We start from the raw sequence: 22136 nt of genomic DNA, 5'->3' as shown, positions 1-22136 counted from the left end.
ACTGAAAGAAATGTAAGGATAAAGAACAGAGGTGAGCCCAGACTGTTAGAGTTAAGCCAGAAATGTTCTTAAAACTTTTTGAGAAACAGATTGACTAATAAAGCTTCCGAAAAGGGATCTACAGTAATGAATGCTCTTTCCATCCCTAAAATGACTGACACGGTTCCTTCTAGCATCATTAAAAATTGGTATTACCTGTTAGATAGTCTGTGACAACAGTACCAGGAAGATAGCGGTGTCCAGATTCTCATTAATGCTAGGCACAATTTGGGTGATTTGGTGTGAGGCATAATGGGGTATCTTAGGGAACTGGGGAGCCAAGAGGTAAAGCAAGAGTTGGAAAATCCATGGTTGCTTGCCTTCACACTGAACTGCTTCAGGGTGATGCTCCTCTGTATCTGCGATGCTCTTTCACTGTCAAAGTGCATGAGTTAAATTGGCTTCTTTTGCACTATGGACAGAAAAATAAATCCTCCCTTCTTAAAAACTGTGACTGTTGGCCTTCATATTGATAGCTCTGAAAGTGGCACCCTTTCGTTCATATTGGCTATAAACTAGCAAAAGTCAGAAGTTTACCATATTATTATCACCAATTATTTATCCTAATATATTAGTTTAGCCTCTGAATCTGATGTTTTCCTTGTAAATTGCTGAAAGTTTTCTCCCACTATTTCTTCTTTCTACTTCCCTCACACCCTGGTTTGTAATCCATTTTTGCTTATAATTTCCTGTTTCTTAGAAACCTGTTTCTTACTTCTATTTCTGATCTGGCAGGACCTTTCTTAAAAATTTTTATTTAGGGATTTATTTTTTTTTAAATCCTTCAGTATGCTGCATCTTGTTTAACAGCATCTTCTGACAAGGTGTTCAGCAGCTTAACTGCATTGGAAGAAGAAACATCTTTTGCTTGTTTCAAACTGTTGTGGTTTAGCTTCAGTCGGCAACTGAGCCCCACGCAGCCGCTCACTCACCCTCCCCCCCGGGGGGGTGGGGGAGAGAATCGGAAGAGCAAAAGTAAGAAAACTCGTGGGTTGAGGTAAGAACAGGAACAGTTTAGTAATTGGAAATAATAATAATAATAATAATAATAATAATAATAATAATAATAATAATAATAAAAATTGTAATTGAAAAAACCCCAACAACAACAAAAGAGAGAGAGGAACAAAACCCAGGGAAAAAAACCAAGTGATGCAACCGCTCACCACCTCCTGACCGACGCCCAGCCAGACCCCAAGCGGCGATCACTGCCTCCCAGCCAATTTCCCCAGTTTATATATTGAGCATGATGCTATATGGTATGGAATAGCCCTTGGGCCAGTTTGGGTCAGCTGTCCTGGCTGTGCCCCCTCCCAGCTTCTTGTGCACCTGGCAGAGCATGGGAACCTGAAAAGTCCTTGACCAGTGTAAGCACTACTTAGCAACAACTAAAACAGCAGTGTGTTATCAACATTATTCCCATACTAAATCCAAAACACACCTAGTAGGAAGGAAGCTACTAGGAAGAAAAGTAACTCTATCCCAGCGGAAACCAGGACACAAACCTGTCATCTATTTGTTTCATCTGAGTCCCCCAAGTTCTTCCAATGGCAAAGGCTGAACAGTTGATCTCAGTTCACCCCCTCCAGGACATTTATGATTTTATAAACCTCTGTCACACCTCCCCTTTCATCTCTTTCCCAGGCTGGAGAATCGGAAATTATTTATCTTTCCCTATTTAGAAGCCATTCTATACCTTTGGTCTTCCTTGTTGCCTTTCTCTGATCTGAAAGGAGTTTTCCCTTACACAATATGAAAGCACAGTCTGCAAGACAGAAAATCCATTAATACTTCATAGCATGCTTGTTTAGTAAGGAAGTAGGTCGTTGTCAATTCTGATGACCCTGAATAAAGAGAAAAAAATTATAAGCCTCATCCTCAAGGCAAGAGCAAATTAGCTGAAATCTTACTAGTGAAGCAAATGAAAAATTTGTGACCTGACCCATGCAATTTTGAGGTGAAAACTTAGAATATTTTGCTTAACAAAATGCACATGCTTCTGTGGTCTGTGAAGGAGGCTCAAAAAAATTGTTATGCATTTATTAGAGTGAAGTAAGAGAAATAAATACATTTGCTTTTCATGTCAGAAGTTAAAATGTTACGGTCTGTTTTCATTAAAAGTAATTCTAAAGGAGAGAAGAGTGACTATGATTATACTGCATTACGCTAAAACCTGAGCAGTTAGGATTGTTTCCACAGGGCTGTTGCTTATTGGTTTATTATTATTATTTATTATTACTGTTCTTGCTATGATGATTATTGAATTATTATTATTTGAACAATGCCAATTTAAGGATTGGGAAGCTGAATCTTTAAAAAAATTATGCTTCTATAGCCATATTACTTGGGATGTCAGGAATGAAAATCCATACTTTGGAGCAGGCAAAGAATCCTTCCTAGACTAGGAGGAATAATTTGATATTCCTGATTTTTCTAAGATAACTGTATTCCTCTTTTAAAAAATTGTATCCACCAAAAAGACATATAAATGGGCATTAATTCAAAAAAAGAAAAATTGCAGTGTATCTGAATGATAATGCAATTACTGGCTCATTAACTGGATGCTAAAAGAAAGCAACGATAATAATGTAGCTGCTGGTGAGAGAATTTTCAGAATGCATTATGGATGTTGTGCCTCATCCTGACAAATTCAGTTCATAAAAGACTGAGCAATAAGCAGCATCTCAAAGCGGCGTTACGTTTCAGATATTAGAGTCTTCCCTTAACAAACGTCCAATACATGGATCAAAGTAGAACTGCAGCATGTATGGCTTGAAGCTCATACATATTTCCTTGAACTCAGGCTTGCAGATATGTTCATATTATGGATACCAGATAGTTCACAGTAATTTTCAGGTAAAATTCATGATATATTCTGTGGAATTCAGCATTTTAGCAGTGAAGAAATGTTTCCCATTATATGACGTCTTGACAGTATTAGTGTATGTATGTGTGTATATGCAAAATTATATATATAAAACTATATGTAGTACAGATAAATACATGTATTTTTTCCCTCTTCCTACACATGTAATTTTAGTAGCAAATCAAAGGCTCTGGACTGTATTTTGAGAATAATACTTCCATACTATACTCTTGTGTTTCAGCTGTGGCTAGCAAGGTTTTTTGGTTAGGTTTGTGTGTACATACCTTCCATTTTAGTTCAGTGAGTCCAGCTGGGATTAAGCACATCTGAATATCATAGGATTGAACCCAAGTATAGAAGTCTTTTCTCGCATTATTTTTTGTTCATCAGCCTCATGCACTTTGCCATGAGGTGAGCAACAGGCTATCAGGTTTGATTACTCATAGCTTAAAACGCAGACCACATGGTGAATGCCATGTTGCCTCTGAGAGTCAGACTATCTGGAGGGGCAGGATAGGCTTAGGTGAGCAAGTAGCGTATATACCTCCTACATAGATTGAGAGTGTTGATGTTCAGTTTTCTTTCACTGCCATTTACAGCATTTTGCGGGGGAGGTAGCAGAGGTAAGGGACAGCGCTAAACTGTAGTATACATGGAAAAATAATTATCTTCAAAAACTCTAGATATTTTTAATACTTGGTAAGTCTCCTGCACTCTTACATTTACATAAGTAAGCTTTTGGAAAGAGAACAGCAAATATGATTAATACTCTATTGTGGCAGCCAGCTTTGCCTGTTCTGTTGTTTTGGATGGGGTTTTTTTTCCCTTTCCTTATAGTTTTGTAGAGAATCAAATTAAAAGACATTCCATAGAAGTTAATGCTCTTCAATTTTTTAAGAAGTTTGTTGAGCTGGATAAAAAAAATAAATCCAAAACTGTATTCGGTTACGTAACTATTTTAAACTTCTGCGTTTTCTAAAGATAGAGCAGTAATAACATTTCATCAGTGCCAAAGTGCCACGGTACATTGCTTTGGGATTCAGAAGAGCTGACCTGTATCTCTGGCTTTGTCTCTTGAAGTCTTGTTGATTTATTTGAAGTCCTTTGAAATATCATCTTTCTGCTATATACCTCCATTTCTTCCATCTCCTTATTGGCTAAATGCTGATTTTAATATCTACCTTTGTACAATTTGACATCAAACGTGCTATATAATGTTTGTGGCATGCTATAGTATTTTATTTTGAGGAAGATTATTGCAAAGGAAAAGCTCAGATCTGAAAGTGGAAAAGAACGCCTTGTATTTCGCCGTAGTTTTGTCTACTCTCAACAGATCTGATGAATATCATTATTGTGTATTATTTTAAGATCTTTCATATGGTACATAAAAAATCATCCTGCTTTCTTAAAGTTTTCTAAAAATCAATATAACTTAATGGGTTTCCTTACTGTGGTTTTGTTTGTTGTCTCCTTCTGCACTGTGGGGAATGTAAACACTTTGCACCTGGAACAGGATGTGCATCGTGTCATCACTATGAGCCTGGAAATTATGATAACCCTTACTCGTCCAGGGCCAGAAAGTGCCTTAGGGCCTTAAGTGTGCTGATCAAGCAGAAGTAAAGGCTAATGTGTAGATTACAAAGCCAGAAGGACCTGCGAGGATCATCTGGTGCCATAGGTTATAGTCTTGTATAGCTTAACTGAATCAGTTTTCATTTGCAGTCTAGCAGTGGCTCCCCCACTCTGAATCTTGGCCTGCCGTGGGCCCACAATAAGTTCCTGTGGACCACCATCAACCTTTGTTATTGAACTTCTAGTTTAAAACACCGTAAAATCTGGTTGCACAGACTAGCTCTGACCATCTTACTGTAGCTTTGCAAGACCACCATAACAAATAGCTCTCTTGCCACAGCTGTGAAAAAAAGCAGCTCCCACACAAAACACCCTAGGAAGTCTGTCTTGCTGTCTGCTAGTGACACAAACTGACTTGTAGACACTGAGCCAGGGCTGGGTTGATAAGCAAACCAACCAGTGGTGGGTCTGAGAAAACCTGTGAGAGGCTGGGGCTTTTCTGCCACGTGAGCTGCATCTCAGCGGCCTTAATTTTGAGAGGAAGCAAGGCATGGGCTCCAGATGGTTGAGACTGCTTCATGAGATGCATACAAACTCGAGGAGGGGGAAGTGATCGGCAGAAGGAAACAGGATGAGAGGAGTTGGAATAAAAAAGTCTCCCGAGTTGCTCGCTGCCAGACGTGACTGCAGTGCAAATAGGCTATTTCAATGTAAATGAACTGCGACCAAATTTTCAAAGATATTTGTGTGCCTAAAAGTCACTTATGAATATTTTATAAAGAGTTTTGATTTCCACATGAGTTAGGTACCTAGACATTTTTAAAACAGATTTCCCCTTGCCTTGCCATGAGTTGTGAAGTTTTAGGAGCCAGTACTTCTAGAGTGGGGCACGACCAGCAGGTAGTGGTGCTGAGTGGGCCTTTCGGTCTGAAGACTGACACAAGAAGAGGCTATTTGGGCTCTGAATAAAGGCTTACATCGAAATGATTGATAACCAGGGGAAAAAAGAGTAAGAAATAATCTTAGGCAGCAACCTGCGAGTGTTGCTCAGATCAATATTATGTTCCTCACCTGACAATTCTCATGCAGGTTTCTGGCTCCTTCCCCATGCAGTTAGTGTTGATGGTGATTGCCTTTGACAACCTTTGAAGCTGCACAAAAAGAAAAGCAAAATCTGTTTCTTGCTCTTCTGTCATGGAGCTTCTAAAGAGCCTTTCTGTATCCACTTTGACACCGCTATACCCGTGCTTTAAAATCCAGATTGATTTGTTTCTCTTAACATAGAGGAAACTTGATTCTATCTTGTGAATGGATTTTCCCATCATAATTAAGGCTTGGAGATGTTTGCTATGATCTAGATCATGCTGACCTTAATTAAAGACCGAATCACCATGTGTAAGGTAATGTCACACACGTTTTGATAGTCCCCTGCTGCAGTAGTTCCTTGGAAAAAAAGAACAACTGAGCACAGCATAGGCAAGCTAAAATACATGCAATTAATTTGTTTCCAAAACATCTTTATTCAAATGTGATTTAAATTTCCTCAGTTACGGCAGCATTTCCCATGACATGATAGAAGTTCCTGTAACTACCATAAACACTCTAGATGGGAGACAAATCTGGAGTATTTAATTTGTTTGTTTGGTTTTTTAACAGCAATAACAGGCACGTCTCATCTAAAATGCAGCACATGAAACTTATTCATTTGCCACCTACTCTCCCTTTTGTGTTTTTTTTTTTTTCCCCTGCAGTTCCTGTATTACATGCTATTTTGTGCAGCCTGTCGTTTCTTCCTTGCCTGGGGACCCACTCTGGCATGGGAGCTGGGCAGACTGCCTGGGGATCACACGAGGAGAGTGATCCTCGTGTGAGGATCACTGTTACAGCAGAGGAAGGGGCACTGTCCTTGTCGGGCACCACCTTCTCCAGCTACCTTACCCTGCGAGCCAGCAGGCACTGCTACGCCCCGTCATATGATGCAGAGCAAGATGGTTGACAGCTCTCGTTTGCCAATTTTATTCTACTTTTCCTGGCGTGGATGTAAGGTTGTTAATTTTCTTTGAAAAACAAGGACCTGTGGAGAAAAGAAGTTGTTTGATGGGGGGTGGGATAGAATATTTTTGATATTTTGAATATCAAGCTATTAAAACAAGCTGACAATATCAAATGTGGAGAGCATAAAAATAATTTATTTGAAACAAAGTATTACTTTTGGGAGACGTTTAGAATCCAGAATTCATCTTACAGCCATGTCTATAACTGTAAGGCCGTGAGATGTCTTGGTGTTTTTATAACCACCTTGGTCAGCATCATGTTTCAATCTGAGCACTGCCTTTAAGGCAGTTAATTTGCTTTCAATATTTCTGCCAAGTATGAGTAATACAGAAGCTAATACAATGAATGAAATAATTTCTGTATTTTAAATTTTCTTACATTTTCTTCTACTGTGAGATAATTTCTCAAGAATTCTAACAGATTTTTTCACTGTCTTTGTTCTGTATATTTGGTTGCACTAATCTTTGTATTCCCTTTGTACTTCAGTCCTTAATTGTCTATCTGATACTAGCCTCTAGTTGTGGTAGGAGACTAATCTTTTCTTTCATCCAGCTACTCTGCTATAGTTTGCTTATTTTTAGATGTGTTTTTAACCATATGAAATGATAATGTGTTGGGTTGTGAGGTGGATTTTTTTTTTTTTTAATTTTTGTTTGAATTGACTACTCGTGGTTGGTTGGATTTATCCATTGAGCATTTTCAAACTGACTATAAGCAAGTCGCTTGTGATGAGCTCTGTATTGAATATTAAATTAATGTTGAAAGACTGGTGGAGGATCATTTAAAAATTCTATTAATACTGCCTACACTACAAAATAGCAGGCAAGCATACAAAGAACTTATGAAAGAATAGACTGCTGAATAAAAGTTCATTAAACCCAGCTAGATCTTTTTTGAGATGCTTTTAGAATCAATTTTAATTTGCTTTTAATGCACAGTCATTAAATATATTAATGAACTGTTCTAACTCTGTTTTTATTTCTTACTAGTTTAATTCCTGCTAAGCACTTTGTTTGATTTTTCTTTGATTATTGTGCATTTGTTTTTTAAAAAATCTTTTTTTAAGCTCCATTCATTTAATCATTTATTGGACACATATAGCAATTGTTCGCTAGCAAGAAATGTTGAAAAATTGCTAGTAAAACTTACAGTATTTTAAAAGCATGGAGGAACTTACTATGTCTTTTTCAGCTAGGTTTGACTATTGATTTTTAAAATCTGACTAGACCAATATTTGGCCCCCTCTCTTCTGATTTTTAATGGGTGTGTGTCCATCACAAACACAAGATAGTGTCATTTCCCTGCCTGTAATCTGCAGCTAAAACTGCTCTTGGAACCCAGCTAGTATAGTAGCTCCCTTTAAAACGTACCTGATGTCCCTCATTTTTACCCATTGAAGGCCTGGATAATCTATAAAGAAAGCAAAACATAAAGGTACTTCATTTAGTAGTGGTACAGCTTTGATACTCTTTCTAAACAAAGAGAATTTTACTCCAGGCTTACTTTCCAAAGTCTTACTGTTATTTTTGTAGGGTGGGAAGGTAAGACAAAGTTGAAGCTACTTGTGCAGGAAAAGCGACTGCATGGTGTCTACGTATACTTCAAATGCAGTTTTGCTACCTCAGTTCTACCTCCATTTAGAAAACAACAATTAGTGATTTTTACCTTCAAAAAAATTCTAGAGATCAACACTTTAAAGATTATGATCTTACAGGTATTGCAGTTGAAAACAAGTAATTTTGTAATCTCTTGTAGCATTTGACATTATAAAAGATGCTTCTGAGCTTTAACTACAGGAAATTCCAAGGAGAAAACATTTAACTTTGTGGCATTTGAGTTTGGTACACTCCTAACATACTCAGTGCAGAACCACTGCACGCGTTCTGTCAGATTGCTACTTTTGGTGGGTAAGAGGAGTAAAAATACAGAGGCCAGTTTTGAATTTCTCTCGTTGCTCAGCACAGTTTTGCTGGCCAGCAATGAGAGAGCAGTGTGTGGCATGATCCTGAAAGAATGCTGTTTGCCTGGCTGTACTTTCTGTAGAAATGGGCTGATACATTGGATCTGTATGTTTTCATTAGCCTAGCACAGTGCTTTCCTATATCCACGCTGTTACTGCAGTTACACGTGTGTGTGAGGCTATATCGATAGTTCTTTGGTCTAAGGTGCTGCAGAGTGCCATCAGCCTACAGGCAGGTGGGCGAGATCCCCTGTGCGCTTGCTGTGGAACAGCTTGCTCCAGCTGAAGGGCAGCCTGGTCACCAACGACACTGAAGATAAGGACCAGGAAAAACAGCCTTACTAAGCCTGAGCAAAGCTCTGTCTAGCCTAGTATCCTGTCACCAGCACAGTGGTGGAATGGCTAGGGAAAAAGAAATATATATAAAAAAAAAGTAAGAATATGTAATGGTTTAACCCCAGCCGGCAACTAAGCCCCACCACACAGCTACTCGCTCACTCCCCCCGGTGGGATGGGGGAGAGAATCGGAAGAGTAAAAGTGAGAAAACTCATGGGTAGAGATAAAGACAGGTTAACAGGGAAAGCAAAGCAAACAAAGCAAAGCAAGGAATTCATTCACTCCTTCCCATGGGCAGGCAGGTGTTCAGCCATCCCCAGGAAAGCAGGGCTCCATCATGTGTAACGGCTACTTGGGAAGACAAACGCCATCACTCCGAATGTCCCCCCTTCCTTCTTCTTCCCCCAGCTGTATATGCTGAGCATGACGCCATATGGTATGGGGTATCCCTTTGATCAGTTGGGGTCAGCTGTCCCAGCCGTGTCCCCTCCCAGCTTCTTGTGCACCCCCAGCCTCCTTGCTGGTGGGGTGGGGTGAGGAGCAGAAAAGGCCTTGGCTCTGTGTAAGCACTGCTCAGCAGTAACTAAAACATCCCTGTGTTATCAACACTGTTTCCAGCACAAATCCAAACCATAGCCCCATACTGGCTACTATGAAGAAAATTAACTGGTTATTTTAACTGATTAATTAAATTAACAGGTTAATTTAACTGATTAATTGGAAAATTAATCCCAGCCAAAACCAGCAGAGAATATTATAATAGTTTCCAAGCCTGCTCCCTCAGCTGCCAGTAATTCCTAGGTGAGAGATAGTATCTTTGTATTTAATAAAGTTGGTCAATTATTCTTTGATAAGTTTTCCAGTTGACTTAAGGTTAATATAAACTTCAGCTTCCTCAGCATCACATGCCAAGGAACTGCACAGCTCACCTGTCCTATATACCTGTTTCATTGATGTCCTCCAGATCTTTTACTGTGAGGCCAGTGAACAGTCAGTCATTGTGCAGTCTGTACTCTGTCCATCCAGGATTGTGTCAATCTTCATAATGTTCCCACAATATTGTCCTTTTTCTAAGCTGAAAGATATTTCTCATGGCTTTTCTCTCCACATGTTTTTTTTCTTGTTCCACCCCTATTGAGAGGGGTAGACCACTATTAATACTCGAGGTATGGTCATGCTATGCTCTTACACAGTGGAGTATTTGGTTGACTGCATAAAGCACTTCCAAGCCTGGGTACTTTCCAGTATGGCAGTAGTGGGATTCAGGCTAAACTATACTCATGATCCTAGAATAACTCTTCTGTAAGAGAGCGTTTTGCATGCCCCAAACTACGTTACCTCAAAACAAAAGTAGCTGACCATGGTGTACAGCTATAGCTACGTCCCACAGAGGGTAACAGCATCTCAGCATGTTCTCTGTGGCATCCCAAAGGACATCTGAGAGGAGAATTAAGGGGAGGGGCATGGTAATAGGATGGAGACTTAACTGCACTGGAGCATGTGATATAATTTGGGAAGATTTGCTAGGACACTTAATGATGTAGTGTGCTGGCAGTGATAAATGACCACTGATTTACTGTAGAGTTTTGTGTCCTTGGTCGAAGAAGTATATTTTCTAAGGCTTTAAACTTTGGGGTTTGGTCTTGCAGTTTTGTGGTTAGCCATTTGCCATACAGATCCACCTTTACAGGATATGTAGTACAACTTGCAACACACCAGTGTCTCTCAGCTATCAGTCGTGTTCATTAGTTGCAGGCTGTGCAACTAATTTTTAGTTTCTATCTTTTAGTGTATGGCAATGCAGCTCATTGTTTGCTAAAATGGTGGTCTGTTTAAGCTTTTCCAAACTAATAAAATAATACTTTTTAAGCAGGATGTCTTTTGATTAAGATGAAACAACAATTATTCATAAATGAGTACTTAATATGTGATTTGCTTCTTAGGATTTTAGGCTTTCTTCACAGCAGTATTAACTGCTCAATCATTTAAAAATGTTTGGGTTTAGATAGCTATATTATTTTTTGGTAGTTTTAGAATTGTATCTTTTCCGATTTTAAATAGGTTATTTGTTTTCTCAAACTAGATGTAGCATTTATATTGTCTAAATATATTTATATATAGTAACATTATCTCTGTTGTTTGCAAACACAGCATAAGTTACTGCAGTTACATAGAAATTATTGAAAGATTTGATGACTGTATTAGTCATTTCATGTCACTTTTTAAAAAAAAATTGTTTCAACATATTTTGTAAGTTGGCCTTCCTAGGGAAATAAGTCTGAACGTACAAAAGTCAGCTTTCCTAGTAGTTAGCACTGATGTTAGTCAAAACTCCAGTTTGCTGAAGTTCCCAATCTTATATCATCTGTGCAGTTTAGAAGATGAGCTTTTACTTAGTAGTACTTCATGTGACAGTTTATAAACTTGGATTTTTACCAACATATCAGTATGTACTGAAAACTATATTTTGCTTATGTATGCTGAAGCTAATATTTATGCTTATATTTTAGTACAGTAAAATAATTTATTGTACAAGTTGATGCACAGGTATAGCTTGTTATTCATCAAAGCATATATGAAACCAATGATTGAAGCCCAACTTTGGGAACAGAGGTGAGTTCTAGAAATGATGATATAGAGGCAACTCTTAAGGATTAATCCACATGAAATGCTCCTGGAGTATAAAGACAGTAACTGGAAATTATGTTTTTAAAAACTATTAATGTTTCAATGCACTTTTATTCAGTAAATGTAAGATACTTGCATGGAACATGGATGGAACTTGGTGTGTTAATTGGCCAAAGTGTTCCTGCTGATGTACCTATGCTATAGAAAGTGAATAGGTACCGTTCACATTATGTCCTTTTCCTGGCTTAGTATGCTATTTTAATGTGTAGCAGATAGAAATATCTCACGAATTCACTCTTCCCTGTCATTGTTTGTTTATGAAGTACTGATTATGTTTTCAATACTGAATCCAATGAAATTACTTGAAAATCTTGAAGGCAGTGAACCAAAATTCTTAGGTGAATCATATTCTTTTAATGAAAGTGGAGTGAATTGAATTGCATTTCTTTTCAGAGTAAGATGTGAAGTGGTTATACTGCCAGTGCAACGCTGTGTCCGAGTCTTAGTATAAAATGGTACAAGAAGGCGGCGCAACTCTCTGAAAATTATCGTTCAAAGATCATACAACTTTTTTCTTACGGATAGTCAAAATAATTTGTCCTTGTCATGCTGACTCATGGCTTTCCTCAGAAGCTCCATGGTGCTCGGCTTAGGGCTCAGGAAGGCCTGAGCTCTTTGAAAGGGAGCAGATAAGGGACAAGGCAGCAGGGCTGGGGCCTCACTGCCCAGATCCCAGTCCCACAGCACCTGAGCAAAGCAAGCCCCGAGATAGGAACCAGGTTCAACCAAGAGTCGAGATCGTAAGGCAAAATCCTGGTGAGGAGAAAGGTGCGAGGTCAAACCAGAAAGTCAGTCCATAGGTCAGGATCACGTCCAGCAATTGCTGGGGACATCCACAGTGACAAGGCAGGGCTGACGTTGAGGCAGTCCACAGGTTGAGGTCCAGATCAAGGGCGTCTGTGGTCAGGCTTAATGGGAGGCCAGCATTCTTCCGACACAGCTCAGGCAGGAGGTGAAGGCCCTAGGCTATGCTTAAATAGAGCTCCTGAGCCTGTGGATGTAGGTGGAAGCCCCAGGTGAGGCTGGTAAGGGCTGTTAGAGGTTATGAGTGTGCTCAAGGCCCTGGCACATCCAGCACCCTCTCCTCATCCACAAAGCCAGTCATTTCATCACATAAGGCTGTCAGGTTGTTCAGGCGTGACTTCCCCTTCATAACTCCATGCGGGCTAATCCAAATCACCTTCTTGTCCTTCATAGGGTTGGAAATGGCTTCTAGGAGGATTTGCACTATCACCTTCCCAGGGATCAAGGTGAAGTTATCTTCCTTGAAGATAGGAGTGACATTTGCTTTCTTCCAGATCTCAAGAACCTCCCCTGATCACCATGACCATTCAAAGATAATTGAGAATGGCCTTGTAGTGGTATCAGCGAGCTCTCCCAGCTCTTGTGCTTGCATCCCATCATGTCCTTGAATTGGACCTTCAACTGGAGCTCGACTGAGGTCTCTAACAACCTAATGAGAAAACAGTATGCTGGATCTTTTGCATCTGAGACCGTCTCCAGGCATTCTGATTTAGAAAAGACAAAGAAAAATCTATTGATCTGGATTGTGTGATATGCAAATGTGGAAAGAATATAAATCAAAAGACAGTTTTTGATGTGGAAATGGCAGATTGCTTTTGGAAAAAACACCATTTTGTTAACAAGAGAGAACCACATTCATCCCTGATATAACATTGCTGATTTTTGTGCTGATGTTGTAGGTAAGACATTGGCTCAGAATGCTTCTCCAGTTTCAGAACTAATATAATTCCTTTTCTGTGGTAAACTCTTGCTAACAAAGAGAGCACTTCAATTTTATTACCTTCTCTCTTTAGGATAAAGTCAGACACTAAAAGACATTTTCATATTATCTGAGAGGCTGTAGCTTCCCAAACCAGAATGGGATGAAAGAAAGAATGTTGAGATTTTGTTGGAGGAAAAAATACTTTTTCCAGGAAATAATCTCTGATGCCCTGCTGTACAAGCAAACAGTGCTTGTACAGTTAGCGTGCACTGCCTTAGTGTGTTTTCAGCAAACACTTTTCTGTTATTTGGCAGGCAATAAGTATGTTCAGCACAGTGCTAAGTATAGAAACATCTATACATGTTTGTAACTGCAGTGGGAATACATCTGCCCTCAGCCACCCAAGCAATGTTGGCAGCTCCACAAAACACCGAAAAAAAAAGGCATACAACTGTTTTCTTTGTCAGCCTGTGAAGTAGTTTTGATGAAGATTCCTTCAGAGTAGGAACAGAACAAGAGTAACAAATATTTATTTTCTGTCAAGCGTAAATTTATTTTCTATTCACTGATATTTTACTTTGCATCTGGGTCTGCGTTTGCCTTGCTAAAGATGGTTGCCTCATGCACAACTTGTGCCTCAGGACTGATTCAGCCTCTCAAACTTTTTTCCAGTGCTGCCCAGCTAGCTGTCTCTAATAGCCATTACTCTTGCTGCTGCTTGCGTTTACTGAAGAGTGCCTTGTAAAGGACCACTTTGAAGCCATTCACTGTCCACTTCTGTGTTACCTCCGTGGACACTATCTACACTACCTGCACAGTGCAAACTTGGATATCTTTCTTCTACTACAGAAGTGGACAAGTGGAGATGGAGGAAGGTGAAGAAATCTGTAGGAAGACAAAAGAAAGTCACAATTTTGAATGTATACACAACTGCAAACCAAAGAAACCCTGGAGCAACCAACTAAAAAGTCTAAACAAAGTGACTGAATTAAGGAGCACTAACAAAACCCAAAGCAGGAATTTTTAAGCCTTTACCAGAGGAAGCCAAGTTCCTTACTCATTGCAATCCTCTTCTGGCACTTTAAGCCGTTACCCATTTTGTCCCTTTTCTGGGATTTTAAGCAATGAAGTGTTGGGGTGTCTTCTGCCTGTCCTATTGTGTGACCCTTACATGAGGCTCCCTTCATTCTGGCTTGGGGGCAGCATTTAAAGAGCTCTCCTGTGAGCTGCTGATCATATTCATTCTCATGCTTTTGCTTCAAGAAGCCCTGATGGCAGGGGACAAACCTGTTTTTGTGCTCCTGGAAAAGCCAGACCTACTGGTGTTGCCCATCTAACTGGCCATTCAGAGACTGGAGTTTATCTGGTAAATCCTGCCTGGTCATTTTGAAGTCTTCTGTTACAGTGTCCATAGCTATTTGCCATGAAGCCTGTTGTTTGGAGTCTTGAGGCAGTCTTGGAACATCTTAATCAGATTTATATGTAGAAAAAAAGGGAGAAAGCATGTCAGTTTTTGTTAGGATCTGGCAACACATAATGCACTGGATTAGCCACTGTACTAGCCTCCTATGACACCAGTACCCAAATACGAAGTTCTTCAACTTTGTGCATGGACATCTAAGCTGCATTTGCTTGCAGACTGCCTCAGAAAGCTGCTTGGAGAGAAGTTCTGTGCAGATTGATAATCTTGTGCTGGAATGAATTTGGGAGAGATGGAAGACCTTAGGTTAGCCTGTGTTGTTCTTCAGCATCCCACAGCTTGTAGAAATGTCTAACAAGCAATGGGAGTGGGGAAGGAAAGGAGTCAGTGTGTGTGCTCTTTTAGAGCCATTGGATAACTGGTGGTTCCTAGCTGTGATTTTGTTGCTTTCTCAAAGAGAAGAGTAGATTGAAAACCTTTTTCTGCAGCAGGTGGTGAATCATGAGGTAGCAGTTTGCTGATCGGATTGGGATATTCAAAGTAGAGATAATGAGTGCCCATTGTAGAGAGCTGAGAAGCACTTACGTGAATATGTTTAACTGTAGAGCAGGGACTGTTCTCCAGCCCCAGTGGTGGGCATGGTTAGTGTCCATACACTTAAATTCATCTGAGATTAATGTTAAGTGAGGAAAAATAGAGAAGGAAAAATTAACTTAATGTGTACGTGGATTTAGAGATTAGGGAAACTGCGTTTAAAAGATTGACTTACATAACTGAAAAGCAAACTAAAGCTGCCATTGTGTTTGGTGCTGAGAACTGCTTCCCTGAGATAGCACATTACTTCGCAACATGTGGATGCTCCAGCACCCTTCTCTGATTGAGAAGGGGTGGTGTGTGAGAGATACACACAGTTCTCCAGGTCTTTTTTAGTGTATCATTGCTTTATATCTTCATGATGTATTGTCAAATCTTTCTAATGGCAGTCTGTACTATTAAAAGGTAGGTTGCAGGGTGAAACTTACTCTGCTGGAAAAGATAACTTGTATTAGCAACTGAAACAGGTGGGTTTTAAGTAGGAATTTTCTTTTTGTACGGGATTATTTTTCTCATGAAGAATAAAAACTGGAGACATTCCATACAGTAAAAAAAAACCCCAAGTCAAATGCACTTTCTACATGGTTCATACTGCTGCTTAGGAGCACCTATGATGTGATTTTTCTATTACCTTAGAACATGCTAGGTTCAAAACAGGCACCTTTTATAAATACAGGTGGGAGATGAAAAACATTAGAGAAGGGAATTTTTTTTTATTTTTTGCTACTACATGTACATCAGAATTCGTAAAAAGAGATTGTATTTTCACATGACTATTTCTACTTTATCCATAGCATTCCAATACTATTTCAGTCAAATTTGGGAATGAAGTCAGAAATTAATAAATATAATAACAATATGACTGCAGTCATCTGGAAATTGGAATATTCTTTCCTTCATATTACTGGTAACTTCTCTTTGTATGTAGGAAGGCCTGTCAGTTTTTGCAAAGCATCATGATGTATTTCAATAATAGACTCACAGCTTGTCTTTTCTAAAATATGTAGAAATGTAGTGTACAAACTGTAAGCCAATCTGTGAGAAATGTGTTAAATGCAAAATCTGCTAATAAGGCAGACCTGTAGGTAATAATAGACAAAGGTTATCATGGAAATGGCATTATTGCCAGTTTAATGGGCTTGTATTTGTCTTCCTGTTCACAGTATTAAACCCATTTGATTTTTAAAATACATTCTTTGGAAGGGAAGACTTTGTCATGTTCACTGCCAGAATTTAATTTTCCGTCCATGCATTCACTACCTAAAACCTGCTTCTTGTACGGTGCACAGAATTTGTAGGTTCATCCATAAAGCAAAACCTCTAGAGAATATTTTGAACCGAGGAAAGAGTAAATTGAAATATGAGCAATAAAGATATTTCAAAGTCTGTCAGAAAATTATAATATGGAAATTAAATTTTTTACTTTAAATATTACATAATCATAAACAGTTTTAAATTGTAATTCAATTAAAATAACATTTGTCCTAGGTGCACAGTAGTCTAACTATAAAAAAGCTTATGGAGCTATCTCAATTCACCTTGCGTTTTGTGCCTGTTGTAGTTGCAATTTTTACTGCTAGAAAAAGTCATTCTGCTAATTAGCGGTGATCTGGCATGCTTTATCAGCAACCTTAGAATCTATTTGCTCCACTGAAGTTAATCAGACAAAGTGAAAACATTTCATCTGTACAAATGTTTTTTAAAGTGTTGCAAAATGCCTTTGTATGCAGTTGCACAGATCAGATAGGAGTTTGAAGAACATATATCTAAAAGTATGTAATTTATATTAGATACCATCTAGAGCCATGGCAGTGAACCAAACCAATCTCCCCTTCCTTGCATGCTCAATCCTTCTTTCAGGAGTTGAGTAACAAAAGGACTTCCACGGAGTCTGTAAGGCCATTTGACATCCAGGTTGTAAGAATATTCAGGGAGGACAAGGCGATCACAGAGAAACAACTTCTGTATCCCTGTTCAGTGAAGAAGAAATTGAAGAAATTCCCGCATTAAAATCCTTCTCAGAGGGATGGGGGAAGGAGAGCTTATATAGATTGGTCTGAAATAGACCTTGGTTCCTGAAGACTATTAGGTAGCAAATGTGAAAATAAACTCCAAAAAAAGATTCTAGAAAGGGTCAGGGAAACTGTAGGTCTGTAAGCTCAATGTCTTCATGAGGCAAAACCTGAAGCTGTAAGAATAGAAAATGAGATAAATGCATCCTATTTTGAAAGAAGTAAAGGGAAGTCTTTCCTTAAAAATGTCTTGAAGTTGTCTGAAGGCATCAACGAACACGTGGATGAGGCGGATTTAATTGATATCTCTACTTGGATTTCCAAAAGACCTTTGAAAGAGTCCTTTGCCCAAGCCTTTTCAGTGAACTGAGTAGCTGGCAGGGAAGATCCATGCATAGGTAAATAGTCCTTTAAAAGACAAGGAACAGAAGGTGGGAGTGAATGGTAGGTTCTTATATTTAGACTTAAAGAACAGAACAAGTGTGGAAGCACGGAAAACATCTCTTCCCTGGACAAGTACCTCCATTTGTTTAATCATTGCTCTCAGCTAGTTTAAGAATAATAGCCTATTCCTAATAATGCTTTGTAGTATTTTAGGTGTCGATAATGTATAACCACATGCTGCTATATAGGGGTTGTCACTAATACCAGTATGAATGTGAGGTACTGTGCTAACTTTTGAGGTGTTAGTCAGAATATATCCCCACAAACCATGTGATTTAGAAAAAACTGGTTCAGGATGTCCAACGTGCTTCACACTAAGGCTTTGGAATAGAAAGCCTGACCTGACTAATGACATCTTGGCAGTTTTGAGGCACGAAGGAGAGAAAATTGCACCTTTTGAGTAAAGATAGAATGAGTTGGCGGCAGCAGCATGAAGAAGTTTTAATATTTACTTCAGTCCTTCCTGAATGTAAACCAAATCAAGTACTTTCTTTGTCCTGACTTGCTGACTCTTGATAGCATTTGCCTGACACCAGAAAATTGAACTTTAATGTTTCCTGAGAGTAAATTTTCCTGTTAGATGCCTGCCAATTAAGAATTAAACCAAATGCTGACTGGACATCTCAATATAGTTCAAAATGGTAATGAAGGTCTTAAAAAACATTACAAACACATATAAGAGTGTCATCATTAAAAACTTTGGCTCTGAGGACATTCTGGAATCAGTTTAATCCAATTCTGTAGGTCATCACTTTCCTTGGTTATACACCACTATTGTTATTCTCCCTTCTGCTCCACATCATTCTTTGTGAAGTACGTAGCCAAAGACTACTGTTTCCTAGCACAGGCTGCCAAATTTTGAAAAATGAACTTGATAAAAGTTTGTCGTAGTCATCAGACAAGCAGAACAGATACTTGAAGCTTATCCAGTTCATTATGAATACTGATAGAGAAAAATATTACCAAAGAAAAACATTCTTATATAAATCATAATTTCATATAGTTAGAGATCACAAAAAATACTATTTCAGTGTCTAATTACTGTTGTCTATCAATTACATTAAAACACATATTAATTGCCAACAGTTTGCAATGCAATAGAAAAATTATATTGAGTATATGTTCTTACTGTAATTTAGTCATGTAATACTAAACTGTCCAGTGATTTTAATTTCATTATATATTGATAACTGAGCATATGTAGCATATGTAATACGCAGTGCAGTTACACACAATAGAAACTACAGTGATTGGGGAAGAAAGCTGAAATCATCATTATGGTTTTGAGGGTAATCTCATTTCCAGTTAGGCATACCAGAAGTTAGTACATTAATAAAGAGCACATATGTGATTATCAGTTCATTGGTCTGTTTGTCCTGCCTTCTCCTGGTAGCTTTTGAACCTGTTGCTTAATTTCTGTAAAACTTGCCGGAAGGGGAGATGTTTTGAGATATATAATATATGAAGAAATTTCATGAAGGCTGGTAGACAATAGTATGAAATAAACTTCATGAAAACTGGTAGATAGTACAGGAGAGAGAGCCTAGTAATACTCCTGCTGAGGGAAAGGAAGGAGAAATCTACTGTTACACATTTAAACTGGCAGCGTGTTTCTGGTCCTCTAAGTAAATATATTTATATTACAGATTTTAGTCTTTTTTTTTTTTTTTTTTAAAGAGTGAAGCAGATTAATTTATTGGAAAAGACTGAGGGTATCTCAAAAATCAGACATGGGACTATTTCTGTAGCATATCAAAGATTGATGTATTAACACCATAGATTACTTTTTTTAAGTAAATTGTTTAAATTTTATGATATTAAATGTCATTTGTTTTATACCACACTAGTACTCATTCCTATATCAGATCCAGGACCTAAAAAGGAATGTCAGTCTTTTGGGGATAACATTTTAGTTTTTAAGATGTATGAGAGTATCAGTTGTTTACAGATTCTGCTTCCAAGATTCAAGCCAAACCCAAAGTTACTGTTAGTTTTACCTAAATATATATCTGAATAGGTTTGAATTTTTTGTTTGTTTGTTTCAATTAATTGTATATTCAAATGTGTTTGAGCAGTTTTAGTAGTAAAGAAATAAAATTATCCCAGAGGCGCAGGTAAACACAAAAAGAGCTCTCTGCAGGCAAGAAGGGGAGTGGAGTGGCTGGCTGGTTCCTTCTGAACAAAGAGAGTATGAGTTCCCCTCTGGCAAAAAAATATTTTAGATTCAAAATATGAAGAGTTATTAATTAGAGTCAATGATATTGATTATGTGTATTACACGGAAGTGATCTAAAGGGACTGTAACTCTGATTCTTGTTTCTGGTGTATTTTCCCTGGTTTTGATTCAAGAGCTTGAATGATCTGGTTTCGTCTACACTGGCATACAGATAGGCTCTGTGTATGCACAGAGCTGAATAAAATAAATCCAGTCATTCCACAGAACAGCCTGGAGCTATGAGAAACTTCAATCTGTAATAATGATAAAAAGAAAATCACATCAAATAACATAGATATTACAGAAAAGGAATATCCTGCTGGTGTCCACAATGCTCTGATTGCAAAAAGCTACAAAGAGAATTACACATGCAAATTAGAAGACAGCATCACAACTTCCCAGTTTGTAAAATGACATTGATTATCCTTCCACAAAGGGACTTTTTACCAAGTTTATTTTAGCACTGAAAATATGGAGCAGTTTGCTGACGTCTGGAATAATGAGTAATTCAAACTCTTATTTTTTTGTTGTTTCTCAGTTATTTTGAGAAATCTTAGGTTGTTGGGGTTTTTTAGCATTTTCTTTTTTTTAATTGGGTCATTTCTTGCAAAACTGCAATTTGCTTTTCTACTTATCTTTCTGAAAAACACTTGAGATTCTCCTTGATATAGACAAATGGTCTAAGGATACCGGAGCTTCCTGTTTCTTCTCTTCATCTTATTGTGGCCTTCATGAGTATTTAAGGATTTAAATACTTTTTACCTTTCAGAGTATTAAATATAATGTTGCAGTCTTTAAAGGAATTGATTTTTACTCTTAATTGCTGAGGAAGTAAGTCTCCAGTTGCCCATATTCTGTCTGTCCTTCAGCCTTTCGTGTTCTGTACCCAAATAACTTTAATTCATGAACTTTTACCACCAGCTCTGAAACAGAAATAGAAATCCAGAAGATTGCTACATTCCTTTATGAAAGACAGGAGCTTTCATGATAGACACCCCAATTTAGTGATCTCACTAAGACAAATATAGGAAAAGGCCAGTTGTTACACTGTGTAACAGCAGCTGGTGGACCAGGCACCACGTGATCACTAGTTTTAGTGCATTTGCTATAGCAATCTTTGGCCTGTTTGAGGAGTTGGAAGTGTAAATAAGGAAATAAATGGGCAAATGATACAAATTCATAGGAATCCAGACTTGATTAATTTTGCTACTCCTCAAAGTGCTTGTTTTTGAAACAGTGGCTGCCTTATGGGCAAACCGTCTCGTGTTTTCAATTCTGTCATCCTTCCTGTTCGCTATCACATAGCTATAGATATTGCAGATGCTGAACTGTATTAAAATGTTGGAACTCTTGACTTTGGACCTCCATAGGTCCGGAAATGTGAAAGAAAACAAGTCAGCATCATATGACTGGCCAGAGCTCCATGGGCAAGAGTGTTGCATGGAATAGCTGGAGAACCTTCTGAACACATGTACTAAAATAATGGTATTTGGCATAGTACATGGTGACTGTCCGAATGCCTAATTTACATGGTGGCTAAGCATTTCCTTTTTAAATGCTGCTTTTCAGTTTCTTTTAAGTGTACCCAGTGTTGTTCTTTTTAGCTGAATTTTGTCCGAATCTAAAACTGTACAGGTTGCAAAAGTACAGACTTGTTCCCTAGCTTGGTTAGTCACACCACAGACCATCAAATGAAAGATCAAATAGGGAGAAAGACTATTCATCTTTGCAGAGCTAAAGAATTTGCGCCTTGGCAATGACACAAGAATTCTTTTTTCTCCCATTAATTTCCATGCAGATGATATAAATTATAGCCTTTCTTGCCCACCCCCCAGCTTCCATTTCTTCAGCTTTCTTATCCAGAAGAAAAGTGGAATCTAACTATTCAAAAAGTTATTAATTGTTTGTGTTGAGGAGGGGGGGGTTGGTAAAAATTCTGTTCATGCAAGAATTTCAGGAAGGGGCTATACAATATCTAAGAGGAAAGAAAGGCAACAAAATAATTCATAAACTGGAGGCTTTCCACATAGGGAAACTCTATAGACAACTCTGATTTTTATATTCAGTATTTGAACAAGAGTTACTACGATATTTAACAAATGATTTATGCTTCGGTTCAGAATCAGCAGCCTAGATTATAATTCTTTCATTTTTATATGGTGTACTACTTCCTTGTATACATATACCTTTGTAGGCAGCTTTCACCAG

At 38.3% G+C, this 22136-nt stretch overlaps 1 protein-coding gene across 8 annotated transcripts in view; it reads left to right on the top strand.

Annotated features, from left to right (window-relative positions):
- ADCY2 (adenylate cyclase 2) overlaps positions 1–22136 on the top strand; it is a 239302-nt gene that overhangs the window by 84604 nt on the left and 132562 nt on the right. The window contains exon 3 of one of the 8 annotated variants that reach the window (XM_075494061.1): positions 12715–12767. The exons of 6 other annotated variants lie outside the window; for them this stretch is intronic. In XM_075494061.1, coding sequence (XP_075350176.1) covers positions 12715–12767 — 53 coding nt within the window. Of the gene's footprint in view, positions 1–12714; positions 12768–12817; positions 13221–22136 lie in introns of those variants that run through there. One more of the 8 variants, XM_075494063.1, reaches the window with a different exon arrangement.

The sequence above is a fragment of the Mycteria americana genome, chromosome 2 (genome assembly GCF_035582795.1).
Source record: "Mycteria americana isolate JAX WOST 10 ecotype Jacksonville Zoo and Gardens chromosome 2, USCA_MyAme_1.0, whole genome shotgun sequence".
Lineage (NCBI taxonomy): Eukaryota > Metazoa > Chordata > Aves > Ciconiiformes > Ciconiidae > Mycteria > Mycteria americana.
The sequence above is the reverse complement of the archived record's forward strand: the minus strand, read 5'-3'. Positions and strand labels throughout refer to the sequence as shown.